The 25,181-nt window shown below is 45.2% G+C and overlaps 1 protein-coding gene and 1 pseudogene across 10 annotated transcripts; both read left to right on the plus strand.

Moving 5' to 3' along the window:
* Positions 1-693: 693 nt before the first annotated feature.
* Positions 694-1,914, plus strand: LOC150012752 (endophilin-B1 pseudogene; annotated as a pseudogene).
* A 13,868-nt stretch (positions 1,915-15,782) lies between these two features.
* On the plus strand, positions 15,783-22,876 carry CDK20 (cyclin dependent kinase 20). Of its 10 annotated transcripts, none has more exons than XM_090273993.1 (8): positions 15,783-16,055; positions 16,491-16,625; positions 18,419-18,607; positions 18,823-18,944; positions 19,120-19,182; positions 19,996-20,182; positions 20,522-20,677; positions 21,873-22,876. In XM_090273993.1, the coding sequence occupies exons 1-8, from the start codon at positions 15,981-15,983 to the stop codon at positions 22,068-22,070; spliced, it is 1,125 nt and encodes a 374-aa protein (XP_090130119.1). In that variant the 5' UTR covers positions 15,783-15,980; the 3' UTR covers positions 22,071-22,876. The 10 variants fall into 10 exon arrangements, with proteins under 10 accessions (XP_090130119.1, XP_090130121.1, XP_090130120.1 ...); XM_090273995.1 differs by having other exon boundaries at positions 19,996-20,119; XM_090273994.1 differs by having other exon boundaries at positions 16,512-16,625.
* The last annotated feature ends 2,305 nt before the right edge of the window (positions 22,877-25,181 follow it).

Raw genomic sequence — 25,181 nt, forward strand, 5'->3', positions numbered from 1 at the left:
TCTGGCGAGATACCTCTCATAAACAGCCTCCCCTTATACCTAGACAGGGTTTGTGGCAAACTCCAAAGGGAAGAATTTTAGCAAGTTTCATCAGCATGGCACACCAGTGACTTCCCTGCCATTCAGTGGACCACAGCCTGGGGGGAGTCTGGGGGGAGTCTGGGGACCTCTACTTGGGCACTCCATCTCAGCCCTAGGGTAGTGACTGCTCCTTATATCTGCTATTACTATATTCTTTCAAGTTCTCTCTATTTCCTAGCCAATCTCTGATTACTTTTATCCTCTGTTATAGTTCATAATTCTTTATAGAAACTTTTTCTATTCAAATTACTGTACAGTTTCCATCTCCTGAGTAGACTCTTAGTGACACATGGCTACTGCAACTATGAATCTCAGGTACCTTTCTAAGGAAGCACGAAGCCCATATACAATTCACCATCATCACTATTAGAACATCAGCTAGTTTTTTTTGCTTTTTTTTCCTTTTTGTTAGCATGACCAGGGTAAGGATTCTCTTCAAATATATTACTTAGAGTGGCTAGTAAAATATTAGAAGTAAAGTTCATAACTGATGGATTTTTTCTTTCGGTTCTCTCTCCTTCTACTGGTGATGAAGCTGAGGAAATCCGGGGCAAAGAAAAACAAAAATTATGATGCCACTTAAAGTATTAGCATTGACTTGGCGCCTCCGCCTACCCGCTAGGTCAGCTGGCAGCTCCGCCCGGCTGCCGCCCAGGGTGAACATTATGGACTTCAACGTGAAGAAGTTGGTGGCCGACGCCGGCACTTTCCTCAGTCGTGCCGTGCAGTTCACAGAAGAAAAGCTTGGCCAGGCAGAGAAGACAGAATTGGATGCTCACTTAGAGAACCTCCTTAGCAAAGCTGAATGTACCAAAATATGGACAGAAAAAATACTGAAACAAACTGAAGTGTTATTGCAGCCAAATCCAAATGCCAGGATAGAAGAATTTATGAGAAACTGGATAGAAAAGCTCCAAGTCGTGTGAACAACCCAGAACTTTTGGGACAATATATGATTGATGCAGGGACTGAGTTTGGCCCGGGAACAGCTTATGGTAATGCTCTTATTAAATGTGGAGAAACACAAAAACGAATTGGAACCGCAGACAGAGAGCTGATTCAAACATCAGCTTTAAATTTTCTCACTCCTTTAAGAAACTTTATAGAAGGAGACTACAAAACTATTGCTAAAGAAAGGAAGCTATTACAAAATAAGAGGCTGGATTTGGATGCTGCAAAAACTAGACTGAAAAAGGCAAAAGCTGCAGAAACGAGAGCTTCATCTGAACAGGAATTAAGAATAACTCAAAGTGAATTTGATCGTCAGGCAGAGATTACCAGACTTCTGCTAGAGGGAATCAGCAGCACACACGCCCATCACCTCCGCTGTCTGAATGACTTTGTAGAAGCCCAGATGACTTACTATGCACAGTGTTACCAATACATGTTAGACCTCCAGAAACAACTGGGAAGTTTTCCATCCAATTATCATTGTAACAACAATCAGACTTCTGTGGCGCCTGTACCATCTGCTTCATCAAATGTGATTGGGTCTTCTGCCTTGACTTCAACAAGTGGCTTAGTAATGACCTCCCCTTCCAATCTTATTGACCTCAAGGAGGGCAGTGGCAGCAGGAAGGCCAGGGTTCTGTATGATTATGATGCTGCAAACAGTAGTGAATTATCACTTCTGGCAGATGAGGTGATCACTGTGTTCAGTGTCGCTGGGATGGATCCAGACTGGCTGATGGGGGAAAGGGGGAATCAGAAGGGCAGGGTGCCAATTACCTACTTAGAGCTGCTCAATTAAGTAGGTGAACTGTGGAAAGGTTACCCATCATGACACCATATTTATATATAGTTAACTCTAAATAAAACAGGTTTAGTATCTTCCATGTTAATGTCTTAAGAGACTGAAAAGAGAATACCAGCCATCAGAAACCAGCTTTCTGCCAATAAACTTGCATGGTAACTATTTCATTACAGAATTTATGTTAGAGCTTTTGTGCCAAGAATGTTTTCTTACAAAATTCTCTTTCTACTGAGGTTTCACTAATAAGCAGCTTCTACTTTTGAGCCCCAACTTGAAGCAGAACTGTTTTCTACTGAATTTTTCATTAATGGCAAGCTTTTTCTTTTATGTAAAATAAATTTATTGTGAATTGAAAAAAAAAAAAGTATTAGCATTGAGAGACCAAGCTTTCCTCTCAAATCTCAGATTATTGGGAGATCCTCTGCCTGACACAGAAAAAAAAGCAATGTTTTACAAAGTTCTCCAAATGTTTCCTTTTTTCCTCCAAGAAGGTAAGCATTTAGTGCATAAATTTTAAATATTTTGTTCTGCCATGAACCAAGAACAATTAATTAACTCAAAGATAATATTACAATTAAAACTTGTAACAGAATAACTTACTGCATGATAAATGATGTATTGTACATTTAATTTCATTAAGAAGATTGACTTTCCATGTAGAAAAAGCATAAACCATGATTAAGTAAATAATTGATTACAAATAATATGAAAAAAATAAAATAGTTTCTCCAAAGTTCTTTCCATAAGAAATGACATAATTTATAACAGTTGTGAATCAGTAAATATTTATTGATTGAGATTTGTATTTCAAGAATCATGGCAAATTTTCCAAAAGCATGACAGAGCAATAGATGAACATAGAAAGGAGAGAGAGTGAAAATAAAATGTGTGTGAGAGACAGAGAGATTAAGATTGAAAGTTGATTGAGAGATAACCAAAAACATTCTTTCCAAGCATATATTCACCAAGGGCCTATGTAGGTATTTCAAGGTCATGATTCCTGAAGTTGACTGTGGAGTGCAGGACCAATAAAATGGCACTGGTCCAGACAAGACAGGATTTAGTATATAAAACATAGTGATGTCACTCATGTAAACCAAGATGGCTGTCAGTCATCCATGACACTTTGGTTAAAAAGGGAAACTACCTAACTCATGCTAGACACATCTGGCAAGGAGATGCAGCTAAGATATCTGCACATGTGAACAGAACAGCTATGTCTGCAGAGCAGGACCACCCACAGATAGGCTCCTGGGAAACTCCACACTTGCAATTATGAGTGTCAAGTAGAAGAGCCATGTACCACCCATAGGCTCCTGGGAAAATTCCACACTTGGTATAAGGGTGGTAAGACATTTATCAAAAAGATCCAGAAGGGTGGAGTATACCACTTTCAAGGTATATCTGAGGCAGCTTACAGACTACTGCTAAGACAGCCAAGCTCCACACCACACTGATCTGCTCTGGCATTGGCTGCTGGAGGCTCTGCCCTGCTGGACTGAGGATGTCATCTGCCCTACTGCCCACCTGGGTCCAGAGATCCTTCCTTGTAAAATGCTGACAACTCCCTTGCCCATTGTGCTGTCTCCTATACCTGCAGACTGAGATGCTGGGACTCGGGTTCGTTATCCCCCATTGATTGCTCTGTGTGTGTTAGAATTCTCTTAGATTGTTAGAGTGTGAGTAGGATATTAATATATGTTGATGTTCTACTTTGAGTGAACCTTCATTCAATAAAAGCTGAGTGAATATCATAGTTACTGTGTGTGACTCTTGTCTATTTCTTGGTGCCAGGCTGCTCACCAGGCAGCTAACTGAGCAGTTGCCCAGCTGACTTATAAAAAAGACTACATCATGAACATACACTCATGACACTGACTAAAATGAACTCAACTCAACCATTTTTTCCTGTCTTTCCCCTTCCCTCCTCACTTCCCTTTCCCCATCCCTCTCCCTTCCCTCCACTTTTCTCCCTTTCCTTCCAAGGGATAGTGCGGATTTGGGGTCAGGTGGATTTTGTGGTGATTGTAGCTCCTCCCTTTTTAGCTTCCTGATATTGGAAGATGTAGAAAAATTCTCTAAACTTTATTCTTCTATGTGAACAACAGTAATAATTATTTTTGAAGCCTCGTTGGGCTAACATGTAAAGTGCTTCCAGTAGGTTCTGGCACATCTTAAGTGCTCATAAACATTAGCTACTTTATTTTCTTCAAAGGTTCAAGGACTAATGCACTAATGCCCTTACTTTGTCCTTGAAACTTCTCTTGATCCAGAGTCCACAGAGAAGAAAGCAGCCTGCCCAAACAAGGGATTATTGATATTATCCTGTGCCCCGTCCAGTGCTTCTAGCCATATCAATTCTGAACAAGGTGAGACTCCCCTTCTCCCTCATTAAAAATGACCACCAAGAGATTTCCTGCCAATATGGAGGCCTAGACAGACACGCTGCATCTCCCTCCAAAACTACCTCAAAACCAGAGACAATCAGAAGTTCCAGAAAAATCAAGCTGTATGGAAGTCCAACAAATAAAGACATAAAGAAAAAATACTCATCCAGACAGGTAGGAGGGGTGCAGCCGGGGCTGAGAGGACGCGGTGTGGTGATGGGAGCAGCAGCAGCACTGGCAGGTTGGCAGAAAGCACAGTAACATGTTTTAAAAAGTAGGAAGGGACAGCTGTGGAGCACTCCCAGCACCAGACTAGACCAAGCAGCTCACGGTCCCAGCACTGGGGAAAATAAAGTCTATTGCTTCTGACTGTGAAAACCAGTTGGGGTTGGGGCAGAGACAGAAACTACTGGTCTCTCAGCAGAGTCCACTTGTTTAAAGGACCCCCACAGTCCTAGAACATCCACAGGACAACAGCTAGAGAGGTGCTAGTCCCATACAGAAGTGGGAGAAGTGCCTGGAAAAGGTGTGAGTGCTGAGCAAGTGGCATTGTTCCATCTCAGACCCCTCCCTCACATACAGTGCCACAACGTAGTGAACAGGGTCACCCTGTATTGACGAATAACTAAGGCTCTGTCCCTTAAAACATAACAGGTGTGACAGCTCTATGTAAGACACAGAGGCAAACAAACACAGGAGCCTGTCAGAATGAGGAGACAGAGAAGTATGGCCCAAAAGGGGAAACAGATCAAGGTTCCAGTGGAAGAACTAAGTGACAAGGAGATAGCCAACCTAACAGATATGGAGTTCAAAACACTGGTGATAAAGATGCTCACAGGCTTGACAGATATGCTTGAGTATGGCAAACACATAAGGGAAGAAGTGAAGATTATGCTAAATGAAATGCAGGAAAATCCACACAAAACCAAAGGTGAAGGGAAGAAAACCAGGGTTCAAATCAATGATTTGGAACATAAGAAAGAAAAAAACAAACAAACAAACAGTCAACCAGTACAGAATGAGGAAACAAGAATTGAAAAAAATGAGGAGAGACTTAGGAACCTCTGGGACAACTTTAAACGTGCCAACATCTGAATCACAGGGTGCCAGAAGGAGAAGAGGAAGAGCAAGAAATTGAAAGCTTATGTGAGAAAATAATGAAAGAAAACTTTCCCAGTTTGGCGAAGGAAGTAGACATACAAGTCAAGGAAGCATGGAGAGTACCAAACAAGCTAGACCCCAAAAGGACCATACCGAGACACATCATAATTAAATTGCCAAAGATTCAAGATAAAGAGAGAATCTTAAAAGCAGCAAGAGAGAAACAGAGAGTTACTACAAAGGGGTGCCTATAAAACTATCATCTTATTTCTCAAAATAAGCTTTGCAGGCAAGAAGGACTAATAAGAAGTATTTGATGTGATGAAAGGCAACCTGCAACCAGGATTACTCTATCCAGCAAGGCTATCATTTGCAATGAAAGGGCAGATGAAGTGCTTCCCAGACAAGGTAAAGCTAAAGGAGTTCATCACCAAGCCATTATTATATGAAATGTCAAAGGGACTTACTTAAGAAAAAGAAGATCAAAACTATGAATACTAAAATGACGACAAACTCACACCTATCAACAACTGAATCTAAAGAATAAAAACAAAACCAACTAAGCAAACCAGAATAGGAACAGAATCATAGGTATGGGGATCATTTGGAGGGTTATCAGTTGGGAGGGGGAAGAGGGAGAAATGGGGATATGGTGCAGGGATTAAGAAGCATAATCGGTTGGTACAAAATAGACACGGGGAAGTTAAGAATAATATAGGAAAGGGTGAAGCCAAAGAACATTTATACACGACCCATGGACATGAGCTACGGGGGGTAGGACTGCTGGAGGGAAGGGGGGTACTGGGCAGAGGGGAGCAAAGGGGAAAAAATTGGAACTATTGTAACAACATAATCAATAAACTATACATACTTAAAAAAAAGAGAATAATATAGGAAAAGGTGAAGCCAAAGGACATTTATACACGACCCGTGGACAAGAACTAAGAGGGGTAGGATTGCTGGAGGGAAGGGGGTACTGGGTAGAGGGGAACAAAGGAAAAGACATTGGGACTACTGTAACAACATAAGCAATAAAATATACTTAAAAAAATATATGACCACCAAGCAATTGCATGAGCTAGGGCTGTTTAAGGAAACACACAGCACTAGATGGAGCTATTTTGTAGCACAAAGAACTACAACAGAGATTTGAGATTAAAAGATTTACAAGACTTAATAGTCAAGTCCATGCTCCAGCTCATACTATGAAAAATGTTGAATGCTTAAATATGTTATTATTTAACTTCTCTGAATCTAGCCATCTTCATGTTTAATTCTCATGTCACTGCTGATACAGCTCTTTGTGCTTGTAATGACTTAAAAATAACAAATGTTTATCAAGGACTTAGAACTTATTATGGACAGGTAGTGGCATGATGATCATTGGAGCAGCCCTCTGAGGCACATTATAGTCATATGCCCACTGGAAGAGGAGAATATTCACCAATTGTCATGGCCCCCACTGGTAAAAAGCAGTTTGACAATCCTACTCAAGCTAGTTTTGCTTTATCCCCACTCTAAGCCTCTGCATACAAATGTAGCAAGAACAACTGCAGCTCTTTATGGTGGGAGCCTTGGTCAGCTGTGGTGGGGAGCTGAAAGATTAACAATCAGTTGTATTTTAAAACATTGGCTATTAATATATTTAATCCTCACAAAGATCCTTTCTGAAAGCTGTCGCCTCTTCCTTTTGCTGAGGGAACAGAAGGCACTTGAGTAGACATTTCTCCTCTTCACAAAGGGGATTTTTACAGTGATCCTTCTACACTTTTAACGTGCATTTGAGTCATCTTAGGACCTTATGAAAAGTGCAGATTCAGTAGGTCTTGGGTGCTGCCAAGCCTCTGCATTGCAACAAGTTCCCAAGGGGAGGACAGTGCTGCTGATCTGTGGACCCCATTTTGAGTAACTATTTAAGAGGGTTCGTATTGTTCCTCATTTGTTTGCCTCACCACATCCAAGCCACTGGGCTTGAAAGTTATCTGAGAAAGTGAATATACATAATAACACAGGGCTCTACAGAGCTCCCTATTATTAGAGGAGAGTCCTACCAGTACTCTCTACTGAGTACTGGTTAGAGTGTTCTACACATTATTCCACTGAATTCTCAAAGCAGCTCTGTTAGATGGACAGCATTCATCAATATAGGTGCTAAGGCATGAAAGGACTCCCTTGCCATATTCATAAAATAAGTAGGGGGAAGAGAGGGAGGAAAGCGATATAAAGTAAGCAAGAACAAAGTGCAGAACAGCTGAAGGGCAAGAAGGTATTGGATGAGTCTTTGGCTCCTGAACTGATCACAGCATTGGAAACCAATTTGTCAGTGGAGCCAGAAAGGAACAGATAAGTAAAGAAGTTTTTGCCCTGGTTGGTGTGGCTCAGTGAATTGAGCACTGGCCTGTGAACTGAGGGGTCGCTTGTTCGGTTCCCAGGCAGGGCACATGCCTGAGTTGCAGGTCAGGTCCCTAGTTGGGGGCATGTGAGAGGCAACCAATTGATGTATCTCTTGCACATTGATGTTTCTCTCCCTCTCTCCCTCCCTTCCCCTCTCTCTAAAAGTAAATAAAAGCTTCAAAACTTATATATTAAATAAAAAAGAAGTTTTTGACTGCCTGTAGCTGGAGACTGAGAAAGGGAAGGCAGAGGCCTAATGCTGACATATTTCTAATATGTTGACTCTTCCACCATTACTTCTGCCTGGGGATTCAAATTCACATCATGACAAAGGTTTGCTATTTACTCACATTCATTCACATTCACATAGATCACCTCTGTCAAGAAAGAACCACTGGACATTGGCCATGTTGGCTGCAGAAAGGATCCTGCGTATTGAAGATCTCTCCCCAATTAGTAGCTGGCAACTAAGGTAACTGAGCAGTTTTCAGAGGCCACGTATGATAAAGAAAACAGACATTACACAATCAGGTCAGAAAATATACTCAACAAACAACAAAAAGCAACAACAATAAATCCTGGAGAGGGAAGATAATCCTATTTCCAGAGATGCCAAAATATATTTGGGTTATTATCTGGCTTTTGCTATCATCAAACAGGGTGAACATCTTTGTATGGACATCAAGGCCACCTTCTAAAATTTTTTAAAGTGAAATTTATGAGCCAGAAAATATTTACTTTTCTGAAGAATTCATAAATTATGTGGTTCAAAACTCAAAGAATACAAAGCCCAGTGAAAATTCTGCCTCCTTCCTATCCTGTTCCCAATCCTAGTACCTTCTCCACCAGGTAACCACAATCATGAAATCTTGAGCATCTTTACAGATATTTTGTAATGCATGTGTGGGGAATTGCTCCTTGTGGTTTCAGAAATTGTAGCCCGGGCCGTGAGCCAGGCTCCCCACACCCACCCCTTCTTGGAAAGTCTCTAAGTCTCAACAGAATACTGGACGGCTGTGCGGGAGACAGGACTGAAGGCCACTCAGAGGATTTCCATAGGAACTGGATTTAAAGAATGCTTATTATGCTTTGGAGCTTGCTCTGCTTTTCTTATCTCTTAGTTAACTGTAAACAATCTCTAGCAAGGAATATATAAAACCTTGCACCTAATGCGTGTGTGGCATCAAGATGTGTAATAGACCCTGACACAGACTGGTCACTGTGCCCTCTATATTGGTACTTATAATCTGTAACTGTCAACTGTAATCGAGGAACCTAAAAGCTATTGATGATTCATGAATTTTGACCTTGTATCTCCCATGTGTACCCTTCTCAATAAAAAGCATGAGGTACGGAGGTCTTGCGCTTTCTCCACTAGAGGGAATAGTCACCTCCTTTCTTCCCCAAGACAAAATACAGTGTCCTGGACAAGTTTGTTCCACTGTGGTCATGAAACCTCTGCTGGACAGAGTAGTTTCCAACTGAGCCAGGGCGTTGAAGGCAGCTCAGCCTCGTCTGGTGCCCGGACATGTGGCCTCATCTGGTGCCCGGACGAGGGGTATTCAAGAGAAGTGACTCCTGGAATGTCTGCGGGGCCAAGAGCCTGACCACGGACAACCACACTGCAAGGATGGGAATTTTGGTGCCTCTGCGCACACTAAGGGCTTGCAGCCCCCAGGCTCTTTCTGGAAAAGGCTGCCTGTGTACTTAAGTTAGGGGAGGGAGGATTTTTCTTTCCACCACTCTCTTTGGCGGGGATTTTGGTTTCGCCTTTGTCTCCTCTCACTTACTAAAGGACCATTTTGGCTTCTCTCATTCAATAAATCGCCACAATCTTACAGGCACGGGACAAGCATGTGTATGCCGATAGGGCGCTTGCTGTTTGTAAGACTCCCATGAAAGGATAAGCTGGTTCATGGACTGGGTTAGAGCAATAGGCTCCTGCCAGCCACAAGTCAAAGTCCATGCAACTTCAGGAACACAGTTACAAGCACTCACTGCCCAACCCCATGGCGTCTCCCCCTGAATAGGATTTTATGAAAGCAAGAGAAGCTTTAGGCCAAAAATAGAATTTGTATGAGGGCTCTGACAACGACCAAGCTCTGAAGATAAGAGGCACTTCCTCCCTCTGGCCCAAATTCTCGGATGTCCCTATGTGAGTTGGGACCTAGCAGAGGTGTTTGGGGTTAATCCCCAAGATGTGTAAGAGCCTTGTAGGGAATTCCACTCAAAGTAATATAACTCTTGGCTCGTCTGGGGACATGAAAATAAGAACCGGTCATTCAGCACTCTGAGCCCTTCCAGTTGTTTTAGATGTCTGGGAGAAAAATCAAGGCACATAAGAAAGGTAGAGATGACCAAGGGGTGACACCCTTGGGAGCCCTCCTCACAAGCAGCATACTCCGACCCACTACATCAATTAATCCCTAGTTTAGAATCAGAAAAAATTACTGGTCCACTTCAAATGAGAGGCAGGAGAAGAGGGCAAAACCAAAACCAACAAAAAGGGACCCACTACCCAGGAAAGAATGGGATCAGGGTTATCCAGAAAACAAGAACTTTACTTTCAGTTACGGCAACAACTAATAAAAGGAACTCAATGCCAAATTAAGGAAAGGCATCTGATTAATTTACTACATACTGCCATGGCTCAAAGCACGGCGGTCTCAAAAAAAAACCAAAGGGAAAGTAAGGAAAATAACTCAGGCTTAAAAGGTGTCGCAGCTGCGTTAGAAATAAGGAAGGGGGAGAAAGCGGGGAATATGTGGAGCACCGCCAAACAATCAGCTCTGCAGACCCCTTCCTTCTGGGATCCTGGAAAGACACAATGTCCCTTGCCGCCTCTGCTGGCTGACACAGGTCTGCCTACTCCTGCCTGACCCAAACCTTGAGAGAAAAACTGTAAAAAAAATGTTTTTCCTATAATGGCCTAAAAACTAAGGTTCTGTTTAGTAAAATAATTATATTTTGTGGTATATTACTCAAATACTCAACTAATATTCAAAAATTCATGTCTCTCAATGTTAAGAACTGAATTTTTGTCAGCCTATATTAATATTATATACCTTTTATTTTCACTTTAATAGTCAAATATCATTTCATAATATATATTCCTTAGTTGACAAAATTTCCAAGATTTAAAATTTAGAAGACTTCCTTAAAGCTCTGGGGTATTTCAAAGGGCCTTTGAAATATCTCAAGGATTTATTATTTTCTTCTTACCAGAAAGAAGAAAACTCTAGACCGATCAGGCTTAATACATTTTGAGATACTTGGAAAGCTTTCTCAAATAAGAAAATTTTACCAAAATCTCAAAAACAATTGGCTAATACCTTTGCTCATTTATAGTAATCTATGGTCCAGGCAGGCCTTACGAGTAGCTCCTAAAAAAGTACAACAATCAAAGCCTTGTTAATCTCAAGTGCTCCAAATTAATTCTTCAAAGTCTTTAGAACTCTCAATAATCTCCAACAATTGTTAGGCATTATCAATTGGCTAAGACTTAGCCTCAGTATAACTGTCTACCAGTTTATTCATCTTTTCAATGCCCTTAACTCAAGTATATTTATAACAGCTTTTTAGTCAGTCTCTAGACTTCTAATGTACAATAGCTAATTATATCAAAAAACTCAAAATCAATCTTCCTTCAGATAAACTTTTACAAAATATATCTCAATTAAATTTACATGTTAAAAGTAAAATTAGTCCTACCTCAATATCTAGGGCAAAAATTATTTTTATAGATGAATCAAGAAAAAACTGGAAAAGCAGTCATCACATGGAGAAAAGGACCAAGTTGTGTAACCCACTATCATTCATTCACCCAGAGAGCTGAACTCTCTAGAGCCATTATGGTCCTTCAACAATGGCCAAATTAACCCCTGAATCTAGTCTATAATTCTGGCTATACGGTGTATACTATGCTACACATAGATCAAGATTTACTTAAGGAGTCTATAGACCCCCAGTTACTCAGTTTATTCCTAACTTTACAAAGTTTGATTGATAGGAGAGCACATCCCATATTTGTCGCCATGTTCGCTCTCATTCAGGCCTTCCAGGCCCTATAACAAAAGGCAATGAACATGCTGACGCCTTAGTCAGTATATTAACTACTTTCCAAAAGGCAAGTTGTCTCTCATCAATTTTACTGCCAAAATTCTCAAGCACTTCTCAGAAACTTTGGCATTCCCTGCTCTCAAGCTAAGCAAATTATCCAGGAATGCGCAGCCTGCCAGGTGCTGGCTGCAGTACCACCCAGCAGTGGGACCAGCCCTTTAGGATTGCCCTCCTCCAAGTAATTTAACAAACAAGTATCACTCATTAACCACCTTTTAAAAAATTAAAAACCTCCATAGATCAATAAATACTTACTCTGAGGTGTTGCATGCTTCCGCTCTGATAGGAAAATCAGCCAAGAATATTTGAGCACATTGGCTCAAGGTGTTTAATTTCTTGGGTCAACCATAACAAATAAAAACTGATAATAAACCAAGCTATATAGGCCATCGTACTTTAAAAAATCTTCTTATAAAACAAAATAGGGGGAGTATGGAGTCCTCCCCAAAGAATCTAACTAATTTAGCAACCTAATTAGACTTAAGTTTAAAAAAAATATTATATTTCTTGTAGAATATTGGGTTAAAAGAATTATGTATGTTGCAGAAAATCCAAGTAATTCGTAGATGGTCTGTGGAAGTTGAAGAAGGATTGTGTAGGGGGAAGGAAGGAAAAAATAAAGTGAGGGAAAAGGAAGGAAAAGGAATAAAGGAAAGACATCGTGCAGGGCATGGAAAGAAAGGACATTGGAGTGGGTAACTCAAGAAGGGGAATGGAAGTTGAAAAGAAATAAAAAGGAAAAGTAAACATATAAGTCTTTGAAACATTGTAAATTTTAAACCTAGAAGCTATAGTCCCAGGAATAAACTGTGCCAAGCTTGCTATCTCCCCTGCCTTCTCTAGGCTATGCAAAAATTTTCAAGGTCGCTAGATAATGAAGAACAGCCCGCTTTTAAGCACATTAAAGGAATGCAGTGATCACCAAAAATAAAAGTTTCTCTTTCTCTAGCTTCAAAGCAGAAACAGGGGGGGCATTCTACACTCCCAACTCTCTACCTGGGAATAGCTGCCACTGTTTAACCCCTTAATTACAGAAATAGGCTTGTCTCTGCTTTATATGCAGAAAGTCCTGGGTTTGTAACATCATCATAAACGCTATCATTCTAGCAAAGGCCCTGCAACTAAATGTCTCCACAGTCTTACAGATTCAAAGTCCGGTTTGTAAGTTATTATGTAAATTAACCATTTTGTACAAGTTTACTCATTACAGGTTTATCTACCCGTCTGACAAGCTCTTAGATCCACTCCAACAAGGGGGCCAAATCTTACTGAAGACCTGGAAGACTCAAGGCCCTGAACAGCTGCTGACTAAACAATAGACTGGTCCCTATGACACCTTGTTGCAGACTCACATTGATCAGAAAATCCTAGCCTGACTCAACCACAGAATCAGCCATACTATGACTGGGGAAATGACAAAATGCCCTGGTCACCCAACAACAGCTTGCCTGCAACCCCAGATTCTTAAGACTATGTGTCACCCCATTAAAATGGAACTCTAGTCAGCATTCTTGGGCTGACAATACAACATCACCTATGGGATGCCTTTTCCACCAATCTTAAAGGCCAAATCAATTGGCCTTTATGGACATCAAGCAGCTTGCTGAACAAAAAGTGTTTCAAACCCTAAGTGATAATCTTCAATGGCTTAACCCTAAAAATTGGTTTCAAGGACTAAATTTACATATATGGATAATAGAAGCAGCTGAATGTTTATTAGTCATTGTTATACTCTGTGTCCTCTGATGTGCCTGCAAGCTATTTACCTGTGATCGTATTTGAGAAAAGCAAGTAGCAGGCTTTATAGGCCTTTATACTATAGGTGTTAGAAAAAACAAAAAAGGAGGAGATGTGGGGAACTGCTTCTTGTGGTTTGGGGAATTGTAGCCCCGGCTGTGAGCCAGGCTTCCCCCCACCTCTGGAAGTCTCTAAGTCTCAACAGAACACTGGAAGGCTGTGCAGGAGACAGGACCGAAGGCCACTCAGAGGGTTTCCATGGGAATTGGATTTAAAGAATGCTCACTGTGCTTTGGAGCTTGCTCTGCTTTTCTTATCTCTTAGTTAACTGTAAACAATCCCTAGCAAGGAATGTATAAAACCTTGCACCTAATGCCAGTGTGGCATCAAGATGTGTAATAGACCCTGACACAGACTGGTCACTGTGCCCTCTATATTGGTACTTGTAATCTGTAACTGTCAGCTGTAACCCAGGCGCCTAAAAGTTATTGATGATTTATGAATTTTGACCTTGTATCTCCAATGTATAACTTTCTCAATAAAAAGTATGAGGGATGGAGGAGGTCTTGCGCTCTCTCCACTAGAGGGAACAGCCGCCTCCTTTTTACCCCCAGACAAAATACAGTGTCCTGGATAAGTTTGTTCTGCTGTGGTCGTGAAACCTCTGTTGGGCATAGGAGTTTCCAACCAAGCTCAGGCATTAGAGGCAGCTCAGCCTCAGCATGAACAGGCATTATTTATTTTTTATATTCTTTTATTTATGTTCTTTTCTCCTTTTCCTTTACATAGCTAATGGCACTCTGTATGCTGTTTTGCATCTTGGCTTTATAACTTAATATGTTTTGGAAATCTTTCTATCACTGTACTTAAGTTTCCGTATTCATTTTCCAAAGATTTTATTTACTTTTAAAGAAAGGAGAAGGGAAGAAGAAAGAGAGGGAGAGAAATATCAATGGGCTTTCTCTTGTACACGCCCTGACTGGGGAGCGGGCCCACAACCCAGTCATGGGCCCTGGCTGGGAATAGAACCAGCAACCCTTTAGTTTACAAGAGAATGCACTAACCAACTGAGCCACTCAGGTTATGGCTTAATATTTTATTTGACAATGGACATTTGTGGTGTTCCCAATATTTTGCTATTCAAACAATGCTTCATTTAATAATTTTCCACATGTCATTTCACATGTGTGCTACATATCTGTTGGGGAAATTTCTAGAAGTGGACTTGCTAAGGCTAAGAGTATTACACTCCCACCAGCGACATATGAAAGCTCCTGTTTTTGCCTAGTCTGGCCAATAGGCTGTTAGATCTGCAATCTTTGGCCATCTGATAGGTGAAAAATTGTGCATTTATCTTGTGAGATTGAGACTCCTTTTAGAAGTTTAATAGCTACTTCTGTTTTTTTGTCAATATCCTTTTATAGTATGAATTTATTAAAATCACTCAAATTGCACCGTGGTTGGTGAGCTCACTTGGAAGATCCTCTCCTAAACCGAAAGGTCTCTGTTAATTCCCTCAACAGATCAATATTTCTCTCCCGACTTCTCCCGCCGCCCGCTGCCCCCTCCACCCCAAATCAATAAACCTGTCCTCTGGTGAGGATAAAAAAATTAAACTAAAATTTAAAGTCACTCAAGCTGCAAATAGCTCCAAATGTGCCGTTAGACAGGCTTTCTTTTTTTAGTGATTTTTTAACAGAGCGAGAAGAGAGAGCAAGATCATAAGCGAGTTCTACTTATTTATGCAGTCATTGGTTGATTCTTGTACCCTGAGCAGATGGAACCTGCAACCTTGCCTAGGAGGACAACGCTCTAAACAACTGAGCTACCCAGCCAGAGATAGACTTCCACCTTCTGAATCAGAGTTTGCCCTTTTTTTTAACTTTTATTTTATTTTAAAGTTTATTTTTATTGTTTTTCTATTACTGTAGAGTTTGCACTTTTTAAGGTACCTCTAATTGTCAGATGCTCTGTACCTCCAGAACTCCACCCCTCCACCCCCGCCATCTCACGTCACCATCGTTGGCTCAGACTCCCCTAATCCTCCCCGGTGCTCTGCTCGGCCCCGCGAGCTCACCGCCCCCGCCCTCCCGGGGCGACCCGGCTTCTTTCCTTACGTGACGCGGGGGCGGGGCGAAGAAGGGGCGGGGTGGGGCGGGGCGAAGAAGGGGCGGGGCGAAGAAGGGGCGGGGCGGGGCGGCCGCCGTTGTGCCTCCAGCCTGCGGTGGCGGGCGGTTGGCGTTTTCGGCTTAGAGCTGACTTCCCCTTCGGCGTGCGGGCGGAGGGTCGGGGAAGGCACAAACGAGCCTGCGCGCCGTACCCAGCGTCACTGGGCAGCTGGGACTCGACGCTGAGAGGCCGCCCAGTTGCTAAGCAGCCGCGTCTGGGCGCGGGAGGCGGAGCGGGCCATGGACCAGTACTGCATTCTGGGCCGCATTGGGGAGGGCGCACACGGCATTGTCTTCAAGGCCAAGCACGTGGAGGTGAGACGGACGGCGGGGACCTCCCGGGCCTTCCTCCTTGGCTTCCATTCCATTCATTTCTGTCTGTGAATTATGCCTAGTCTCCGGACCCAGGCTTCGACCCTTGCTCCGGCCTCCCGGCCTCCTTCCTCTTCGCGGGGTGTGCTCATCACTCTAATTCCTTTAAAGGCTGGGGAAGGGGCGGCCGGGTTCTGATCAGCTGCCCACCGCCAGCGCTGCTACAGTGGGCACCTTGGGAGTGTCCCCTAGGAGCACGCAGGGAATGCTGTTGGCCCAGCCCTGCGACTGCTGCGTCCCAGGCTGGCCGTGATTTCCCTCCAGGAAGGTTTGGGGATACATCCCGTCCTCACAAGGTCCTCAGGCCTCTGCGTCCCGCCCAGAGGGCACGTTTCTGGTTCCCTCACTCACCTTTCCCATCGGGGGTTGGGGTGGCAGTGTGCGTTCTCTCTTGCACAGACTGGAGAGATCGTTGCCCTCAAGAAGGTGGCCCTGCGGCGGCTGGAGGATGGCATCCCCAACCAGGCCCTGCGGGAGATCAAGGCTCTGCAGGAGATCGGGGACAGCCCGTATGTGAGTAAGGCTGCGGTTCCGAGGCACCTGGCCAGCCCTCCACTCACGCCCACTGTGGGGGCCCACACCCACCTTACCTGCTCATATGCTTCCCAGCCCCTCGCTCCCTGTCTTGTCTACTTATTCATTCTTATTCACCCAGTTATTTCATTCCTCACTCATTCACTCTTGTTCACCGACTTATTTCTTCCTATACTCAATCATTCACTAACTTAGACCTTTTTCTCAAAACAGTGATTTCTAATGGTAATAACTGCCACCCGTTGAGCTCCTATTATGTTCTGTAGGCTGGATTACTGCTTTACCTTCACTGCCCTTCTGAGTTTTCTCTGCTACTCTGCAAGGGAGGTTTCAGGATCTCCCTCTAAGGCCAGGGGAGCAGGCCTAGCAACCATCTCACAGGTGCTCAGCTTGTTTGTGGAGGCTTTGGCCCAGCTCTGTTGAAGAGTCTGGACGTTTTGACCTTGGGGCCTCCTGTAGGTCCTACCCTGGGCACTGACAACATGGAGAATAACTGGCCTTCACCTGGCTCTTGAGAATTTAAGTGTGGAAGGGAAAATGGACAGAAGCTGCAGGGCCAGCTGGTGTGGTTTGTGCTGTGACAGGACAGGGAGGAGCTGTGGGCACATAAAGAGGGACAGACACCTTATACCTCATCCTTATTCTCTTCATGGCTCTTTTCTGCCCATGTCAGGAGTAGAGAATGTGCTCAACTTCCTGAGGAGTGTCGAAGATGAGTCAACCTGGGGTGGGTGATACTCTGATTTTGTTCTTAATCTCTGGAGATATCCACGCTATATTGTGTGACAAAGGCATGCTATAAAGCTGTTTGTTTCATCCTGGCTTTGTAGGAAAATATTGTATGTATGTATATGTGAACATGAGCCTCTGTGTGCTGTATCTGTAAAGTCTGGGGGAGTGCAGTCTAAGATTGACTATATAGGTGGTAGGATTTTTCTTTTGTTGGTTTTTAAAAGATAATTTTGTGTATTACCTGAATATATGTGTGTGTTTCAATCTGTAAAATGATTGTGTACTAGCCTCAAAATCAGAAAAATAATAACGCCATTCTCATTTTTTGAGGAAAGTAAAGGGGCTTGCTGATAGCCTGTGTTTGGCAGAGGTGGAGGGCCCATAAGGAGGCTGGTGATGAGGTCCCACATTCTGCGGATCTGCAGGCCTGAGGTTCTCTTTAAAACATTACAGAGTTTACCCTGGCCCAGGTCACTGTCACCTTTTACCAGAACAATTACAGCAGCCTCCCCACTGCTGCCTCTGCCTCACAGTCAAAAAATGTAGATGAAGTTATTCATTCCCAGTGGTTTGTCTTTACACTTGAGAACATTGTCACTATCTGCTTCCACTGACCTCCAGCCTTTCTTTTCATTCACTCAACGCAGTTTTAAGTGTCTCTCCCATGACAGTGACAAGCATTGTCTAAGCTCTGGGAATGCAGAACAGAGCAGGTAGCATTCCCCTAAATGACCCCACATGTACAAGTGCTTCCCTCCAGTCTCCTTACTGTTTTTGCCTTGGGTTTTGTGCTTGCTGTCCTGCCCAGAGCTCCTTTCCAACTTCCTGCATAACCCACCCCACCACATCCTTTCTCTTTTGTCCTCATTAGAACCTGGACGTACCTTGTAGATTTGTTCAATCACTTGCTCCTTGGTTCTGAGCTCAGATCTCACGTCACCTCCTCTGTCTGTCTTTTCCTTTCCTGGGCAAGGGCTTGGGTTCCCACGGAGAGTCTGAGCCATATGAGCCTGGGGGCTGACAGGATGCTCTGCTTGCAGGTGGTACAGCTGAAGGCCGTATTCCCACATGGGGCAGGGTTTGTGCTGGCCTTCGAGTTCATGCTGTCAGATCTGGCTGAGGTGGTGCGCCATACCCAGAAGCCGCTTACCCAGGCACAGGTCAAGAGCTACCTGCAGATGCTGCTTAAAGGTGTCTCCTTCTGTCATGCCAATAACATCGTGCATCGGGTCAGTCCCAGCATGGGCTGGGGTAGGACCTGAGGACCAGTTGGGCTGGGGGTGGGCTAGCCCTTGAAGAAGACATGGCCAGAGGTAGGGGATGAAGTGGGTGGGGCCTGAGGGTAAGCTGCCAGGGGTGTGATCCTGAGGGGGTGGAGGCCTGGGCTGAGCCCCCAAGGTCTTTGGGGGACCCTGGAGGAACTGACATCTCCTTTGGCTCTCAGGACCTGAAACCGGCCAACCTGCTTATCAGCTCCTCAGGTCAGCTGAAGATAGCAGACTTTGGCCTGGCCCGGGTCTTCTCCCCTGATGGCAGCCGCCTCTACACACACCAGGTGGCCACCAGGTAGGGAGGACTGCTTCCCAGGCAGGACCTAGCAATGGACAGGCCCCAACCCTCCTGCTGTGGAAAAGATGCTTCTGGACCTTTCCAGACATTGTTCATGAGGCTGGTATGGGGGTTAGGGTGACCTCATGTCAGACTGGTGACTTGGCTGTGACCACCTTCCTTTCTCTCACAGGTGGTACCGAGCCCCCGAGCTGTTATATGGTGCACGCCATTATGACCAAGGGGTTGACCTGTGGTGAGATTGCTGGGGGCTGGGCATGTAGGCAGTGTGGGTCATGGAGCCACCTTTTTTGTCCTGGGCATTGGGATGTCTATGCTGTTTAGGGGTGTCTTTCTGCTGTGAGCTCTTGGTTGCCTTGGGTATCTTCCCCAGGTGGGGTATCCCTGAGGAGTTTGGGATCAGTGTTTCTCTCCATGACATTTTTGAAATGGATCAGGGCTGAGTGGGATCAGAGTGCTTGTTCCAGTGGGAAGCTCCTGGGTTAGGGTGGGGGAGGCAGTCTGAGGTGTGGAGCATTTAGCTACTATGCTGGAAATTATAACCCAGGACGCAACGTCCCTGAGCTCTCCAGGGCCTGGGTCCTTGGATACGATGACTCTGAGCCTTTATTTGGGGTAGGATGGTTTGTACACACCTAAGAATTTGAGATTTGGAGGCTGTTTTGGAGGTCTGCCTCAATGTGAGGAGGTGACTGTGTGTCCCAGAGTGTGAAGATCTAAGTCTCACAACTGTTGAGTGGTTGTGTGTTCCAGAGCTGAGGCCTGAAACATACTAGCAAAGGGGGATATGCTCTTGTGTTCTAGGCTTGAGGTCTTTGATTGTTGGGAGCTGGGGTCTGTATTCCTGGCTACAAACCCTTCAGGCCACTTTGTGGGTGCATTGACCCCTGTGTGAGGGGTAGGCGCTGGTGTGAGATCTGTCCATGGTGGGGAGTGATGGGACTGGTATGAGTAGACCTGTGTCCATGATGTGAGGCGAGGAGCTGGTGTAGGGAGATCTATGTCCATGGTGTGAGTCTGTGAGCTGTTTGGGTTCTCTTATCTACAGGGCTGTGGGCTGCATCCTAGGGGAGCTGTTGATTGGATCCCCGCTTTTTCCAGGGGAGAATGACATCGAACAGCTCTGCTGCGTCCTTCGCATCTTGGGCACCCCTAGCCCTCAAGTCTGGCCGGTTTGCAGGGGCCATTGGTGGAGAAGGGTGGGGGGAGATGTCTTCTGTTCCCCCCAACAGCTGGTGATTCCCCTCTCCTTTACTTTCTTATTGTGACCCCATGCCCCCCTGAAATCCCAGACCGCTGTCCTGGCCCAGGTTGGGGGCTCCTCCCTCCCTGCTGTGCTGGAGAAAGGAAAGCCAGGTCCTGTCCACTGTCCCTTCCTGCCTGCCCCTAGCACACTGCAGTTCTCAACAAGCTAGGGATAGAGCAGGTGTCCCAGAGGGTGGGGGCATGAGGGACTGAGTGAGTGTGGGGGGCAGCAGCCAGTGTACCTGAGCAGGTGGGTGACAAGGGGCAAGGACTGATGACAGAGGGAGCTGGTGGGCAGTGCTGGCCCTGAGGTGCCCCTTTCTCCTCAGGAGATCACAGAGCTGCCTGACTACAACAAGATCTCCTTCAAGGAACAAGCTCCTGTGCCCTTGGGCGAGATGCTTCCGGATGCCTCTCCTCAGGTCTTAGACCTTCTGGGGCAGTTCCTCCTCTATCCTCCATACCAGCGCATTGCAGCCTCCCAGGTAGGGTGACCCCCATTGCCCAATCCTCTTCATTCAGCTCTCGTGACCCAGGAGGTCAAGGTCCCTTAGAACATGTGTTGGGGGGGCTTGGAGCCACTATGCTTCTCCTGAGCAGACCCCAGTGGGGCTGCAAGTTGAAAGGGCTGGCTCATTAGAAGGGCATGCCCACCTCACAGAAGTGCACACCCCCACACATACTGGTGATTCTCTCCTTCATCCCTTCATTCCTTCAGCAAGTATTTACTCAGCATCAGCATATGCCAGGCACTGTCCTGGGCCCTGGCCACGAGTGGACAAGCAGTCATGGCCCTGTCCCCGTGGGGTCTCTACCCTGTGGTGAGACAGGACATCCAGGCTGTGGGAGTTGGATGCTTCCTGGAGGAGGACAGGTTTAGGCATGGGAGGTGTTTCCCCATGAGAGATGATTAGCAGAGGTCTGGGAGGAGGACCTAGGAGGATGGGTTGTGGCAAGGATACAGAGAAAGAAGAAAAGACAATGGGCTAATTGCATCAGGGTCTCTGTCAGGTATACCACTCTCCCCCACACTTGGCACTAGCAGTGCGTGTTAATTCACCTGGTGAGCACCCATGTACTCAGTGACTTCAAAGCATACCGAGACCAATTTACCACTTTTCAGTCCCTGCTTCTGACCCCAGTCTAAGCCAAAACCTCCTCCCTTCTACCATTGCTTCCCAGAGTCTGCTCCTCTTGCCCATTCAGTATCTCCTCCCACCTGCCAGAGTTGTCAGCTCTGTGACCCTGCTTGTTCCTGTTCCCATCACCACCCCCCCCCTCCAGTTCCAGGGCTCCCTTCATGTCCTGGGGTCTGTGCACTCTGCCCTTGTGCCTCACCTCTCCTGTCTCTACTCAAGTGTCACCTCCCAGGTGGCCTCCTCTCACTGCTTGGGGCCTGCTGCCTCTCCAGCACTAGTCGTCAGACGCCCTGACTCTTCTTCATTTTGTTTATTGTCCTCCACCCCTGGCTACGTGGAATGTTCTGTGCACTGCTGTATCCCCAGCCTATCGAGAAGTGCTCACTCAGCACTCAGAGATGTGAGTCAGCTGAGCGAATGAACTGACAGAGAAACGAGCCTCTGCAGGGCAGCGATTGGTCTCCCCCTCAGGGAAGTGAGCTGAGGCAGGGACAGGGTGGTGATTGGTTTCTTTATGCTGTTCCTTGCTTGCCACCCCCAGGCCCTCCTGCACCAATACTTCTTCACAGCTCCCCTGCCTGCGCACCCTTCAGACCTGCCAATTCCGCAGTATCCAGGGGGACTGGCCCCCAAGGCCCACCCAGGACCCCCCAACGTCCATGACTTCCACGTGGACCAGCCCCTTGATGAGTTGCTGTTGAACCCAGAGCTGATTCGGCCCTTCATCCCAGAGGGCTGAGACGTGGGGCCAGGCCCCACTGGCCTGTGTTCCAGGGCCATGCGGGTCTTGTCCTCTGCTCCAGCCTGACTCCCACCTCCCACGGCCACACTGCGACCACACTGGGCTCACTCCATAGCTGATCCTGACCCAGCCAGGGGAAGAGGATTTCCAGCCCTAGCACAGAAGGAGACCTGCAGCTGTGCCTTCAGCCTCCATGTGCTGCTGACTTACCCATCAGAAAGAGTGAGCCTGCTATCGCACCTGCCATTGTGCTGCTTCTCCAGGCGCTGCCCTTCTGGTCAGGGATGGTCCTGGTAGAGCCATCTGTGGAAATGCAGAGTAAGAGGTCCTCAATTCCAAAACCCAAGTGAGAAGGGAGGTTTGGTTTGCTTTTGTTCTCAGTGATATTAAACACTAGTTCAGTTTTGAGATTTATTATAAAAAACCCCATATAGTTCTGCCTGTGTTCCGCCCCTCTTCCATTCCTTTCAAGGGAAGTGGCTGAGGTGGCATCATCTCCTGGTCCTCGCTTCTCTGTGGTCACTGGGACAGCGGCTCCACTCATGGCTACTCTAGTCTTAGGGGCTTCCTAGGGGCTTTATATGATGGAGCTCCCACTTGGAGGTGAGGTGGCAGAAGTTATTGCCAGGGATGGCTCAGGTTGTGAACCAAATACCTTAATCTGGTTTACAAACATCACCATTTTGAAGAAGGATGAGCCAGGACCAGATGTGCCATCGTCTTACTTAGAGATATCAAGTAAGTAAGGAGACAGGCATTCCTGAAATTCATTTGTTAATTCAGTAAATACCAATGCAATTCCATCTGGCTCTTGTTTCTCTTATTTAATAATTTGATAGGACAATTGTAAAATATACATGGAAATGAAACAGTTGAGAGAAGGAGGCAGAAACAAGAGAAGTGATGAAAGGACTTATCTTTCAGATACTAAGATTTTTCATAGGGCTTGTAATACTGAGACAGTGGTGTTGGTCCAGGGATAGACAGACAGACTAGAGGAATTCTGAGTAATCTTATTCTTTTTTTTTTTTAAATAATTTGTTTATTTATTTTTAGAGAGAGGGGATAGGAGAAAGGGAGGGAGAGAAACATCTCTGTGTGGTTGCCTCTTAATCGCACCCCCAGCTGTGGACCTGACGTGCAACCTAGTCATGTGCCCTCACTGGGAATCGAACCAGTGACACTTGGCTCGCAGGCTGATGCTCAATCCACTGAACCACAGCAGCCAGGGCCTGAGTAATCTTATTCTTAAAATAGTCATTCTGTGCTCCATGTGAATAAACTTTTGTAAATAAACTTTTGTAAGAACTGAGGGCAGAGGTGACTAACGGCTACAGTCATTGCTTTTAGAAGGAATACAAAACACAAACTCGAGTTACTTTCAGAGAAAAGTCTGACTGACTCATACATCTTTAAAGATGTTTTTGGAATCTGGCCTCTGCCTGTTTCTCTGGCCACACTTACAGACTTCAAGCTCCAGTCAGGCTCAATTTCTGGTAGCCCTCACCTCGACATAAATGGGAGCTTGTACCCACACCCTTGACCATTGACCCTCAACCAATACTACTCACACAAGACCCTAAACCTTAACCCACCCTGACCTTGACCAGCACCCTCACCTTAAGTCTCACACAGAACCTGACCCTTACTCATCATACCAACCCTGACATACTCACTCACTGTCACCCAATTCTTTGCCAGACTCCTACCCACCCATACCTGACCTTGATCTTGGAATTGATTCTGACCCCCACTTGATCTGGAATTCAACATTGGCCCTTTAGTTGACTTTCATACTTTGACTGTTCAGTACTCTGATCCTTATGCTGACCGTTAACATGGCTGTCATACTTATCCTGACCTTGACTTACCCTTGACAATAACAGTTTGTCACACTGGTCATTCTCAGCATACAATCATGAATGAGACTCACCACCCTCATTTTGATTCTGACCCTCAACTTCACTAGGTGAATTCTCACCATAACAAGGTCCATCATCCTGACCCTGGATTAGAGCCGGACCTTGAACCACACCACACACTTAAGCTGAAAATAGTCTGCATTCCAAACCTTACCACCACCCTGATCCTGACACTGATGTTGATCTTGACCTCAGTTTCATCCTGACCTTGATTCTCATTCTAACACTGACCATGCAGAACCTTGACTCACCCTAATCCCATCATGACCTTGAACCTGACCTGAACCTTGATCCTGAAATCAAGCTTCAACTGACATTGACCATCATTATGGTGACCCTCATTCTCAGCCTGACCACTCATTGCCCACATGTTGACCCTTCCTTGACCTTGAACCTGACCTTGACTATAATTGACCCTCTGGTAAGTAGAGTAATACCCACCCCCAAAGATGTCTGTGTTGTAACCTATGAAGAATATGTTGCCTTACATAGCACAAAGGATTTTGCAGGTGTGATTAAGGGTACAGACCTTGAGATGAAAAGAATATCCTGGATTATCCAGGTGGGTATAGGTGCGAAAGAGAAGTGGAGGTAGGGAGTTTTTTGTTTTAAGATTTTATTTATTTTTAGAGAAAGGGGAAGAGAGGGAGAAAGGGGAGAGAAACATCAATGTGAGAGAGAAACATCAATCCATTGCCTCTTGCACGCCTCCCAACCAAGAACCGAACCCGTAACCCAGGTGTGTGCCCTGACCGGAATCAAACCAACCTTTCACTTGGCTGGATGATGCCCAGTCAACTAAGCCACACCAGTTAGGACGAGGCGGGAGGTGTTAACTATTTCCAGTAGCAATAGAAGAGAAACCTCACTTTGATTTCCTTGACCTTGACAGTGAACATCATGCTTCCCTGAACTGATTTGAACATGACACTGACCCTATCTTCACATTGATCTGGACCCTGAACACACCCTAATGCTGATCTTGACCCTGAATCCTACAAAGAACTAGACATTCATTGTCATCCTGAGCATTTTACCTCGCCTTGACAAGTGTCACCCTGACCTTCAAGCTCTCACTGATCCTCTAATGAATCCTCAACCTGACCCTGATCCTGACCTTGATTATGACACACACTGATCTTGAATATAACTCTGGCCCTAAAATTTCCCTTATCCTGATTTTTAC

Source organism: Furipterus horrens, unplaced genomic scaffold (assembly GCF_987537825.1).
Source record: "Furipterus horrens unplaced genomic scaffold, mFurHor1.1.pri manual_scaffold_4, whole genome shotgun sequence".
In the NCBI taxonomy this organism is placed as follows: Eukaryota; Metazoa; Chordata; class Mammalia; order Chiroptera; family Furipteridae; genus Furipterus; species Furipterus horrens.

Coding starts and splice junctions, on each gene's coding strand:
- CDK20 (XM_090273993.1), top strand. CDS start 15,981: ATGGACCAGTACTGCATTCTGGGCCGCATTGGGGAGGGCGCACACGGC. Junction 16,056..16,490: donor TCAAGGCCAAGCACGTGGAG/GTGAGACGGACG, acceptor TTGGGGTGGCAG/TGTGCGTTCTCTCTTGCACA. Junction 16,626..18,418: donor AGATCGGGGACAGCCCGTAT/GTGAGTAAGGCT, acceptor CTCTGCTTGCAG/GTGGTACAGCTGAAGGCCGT.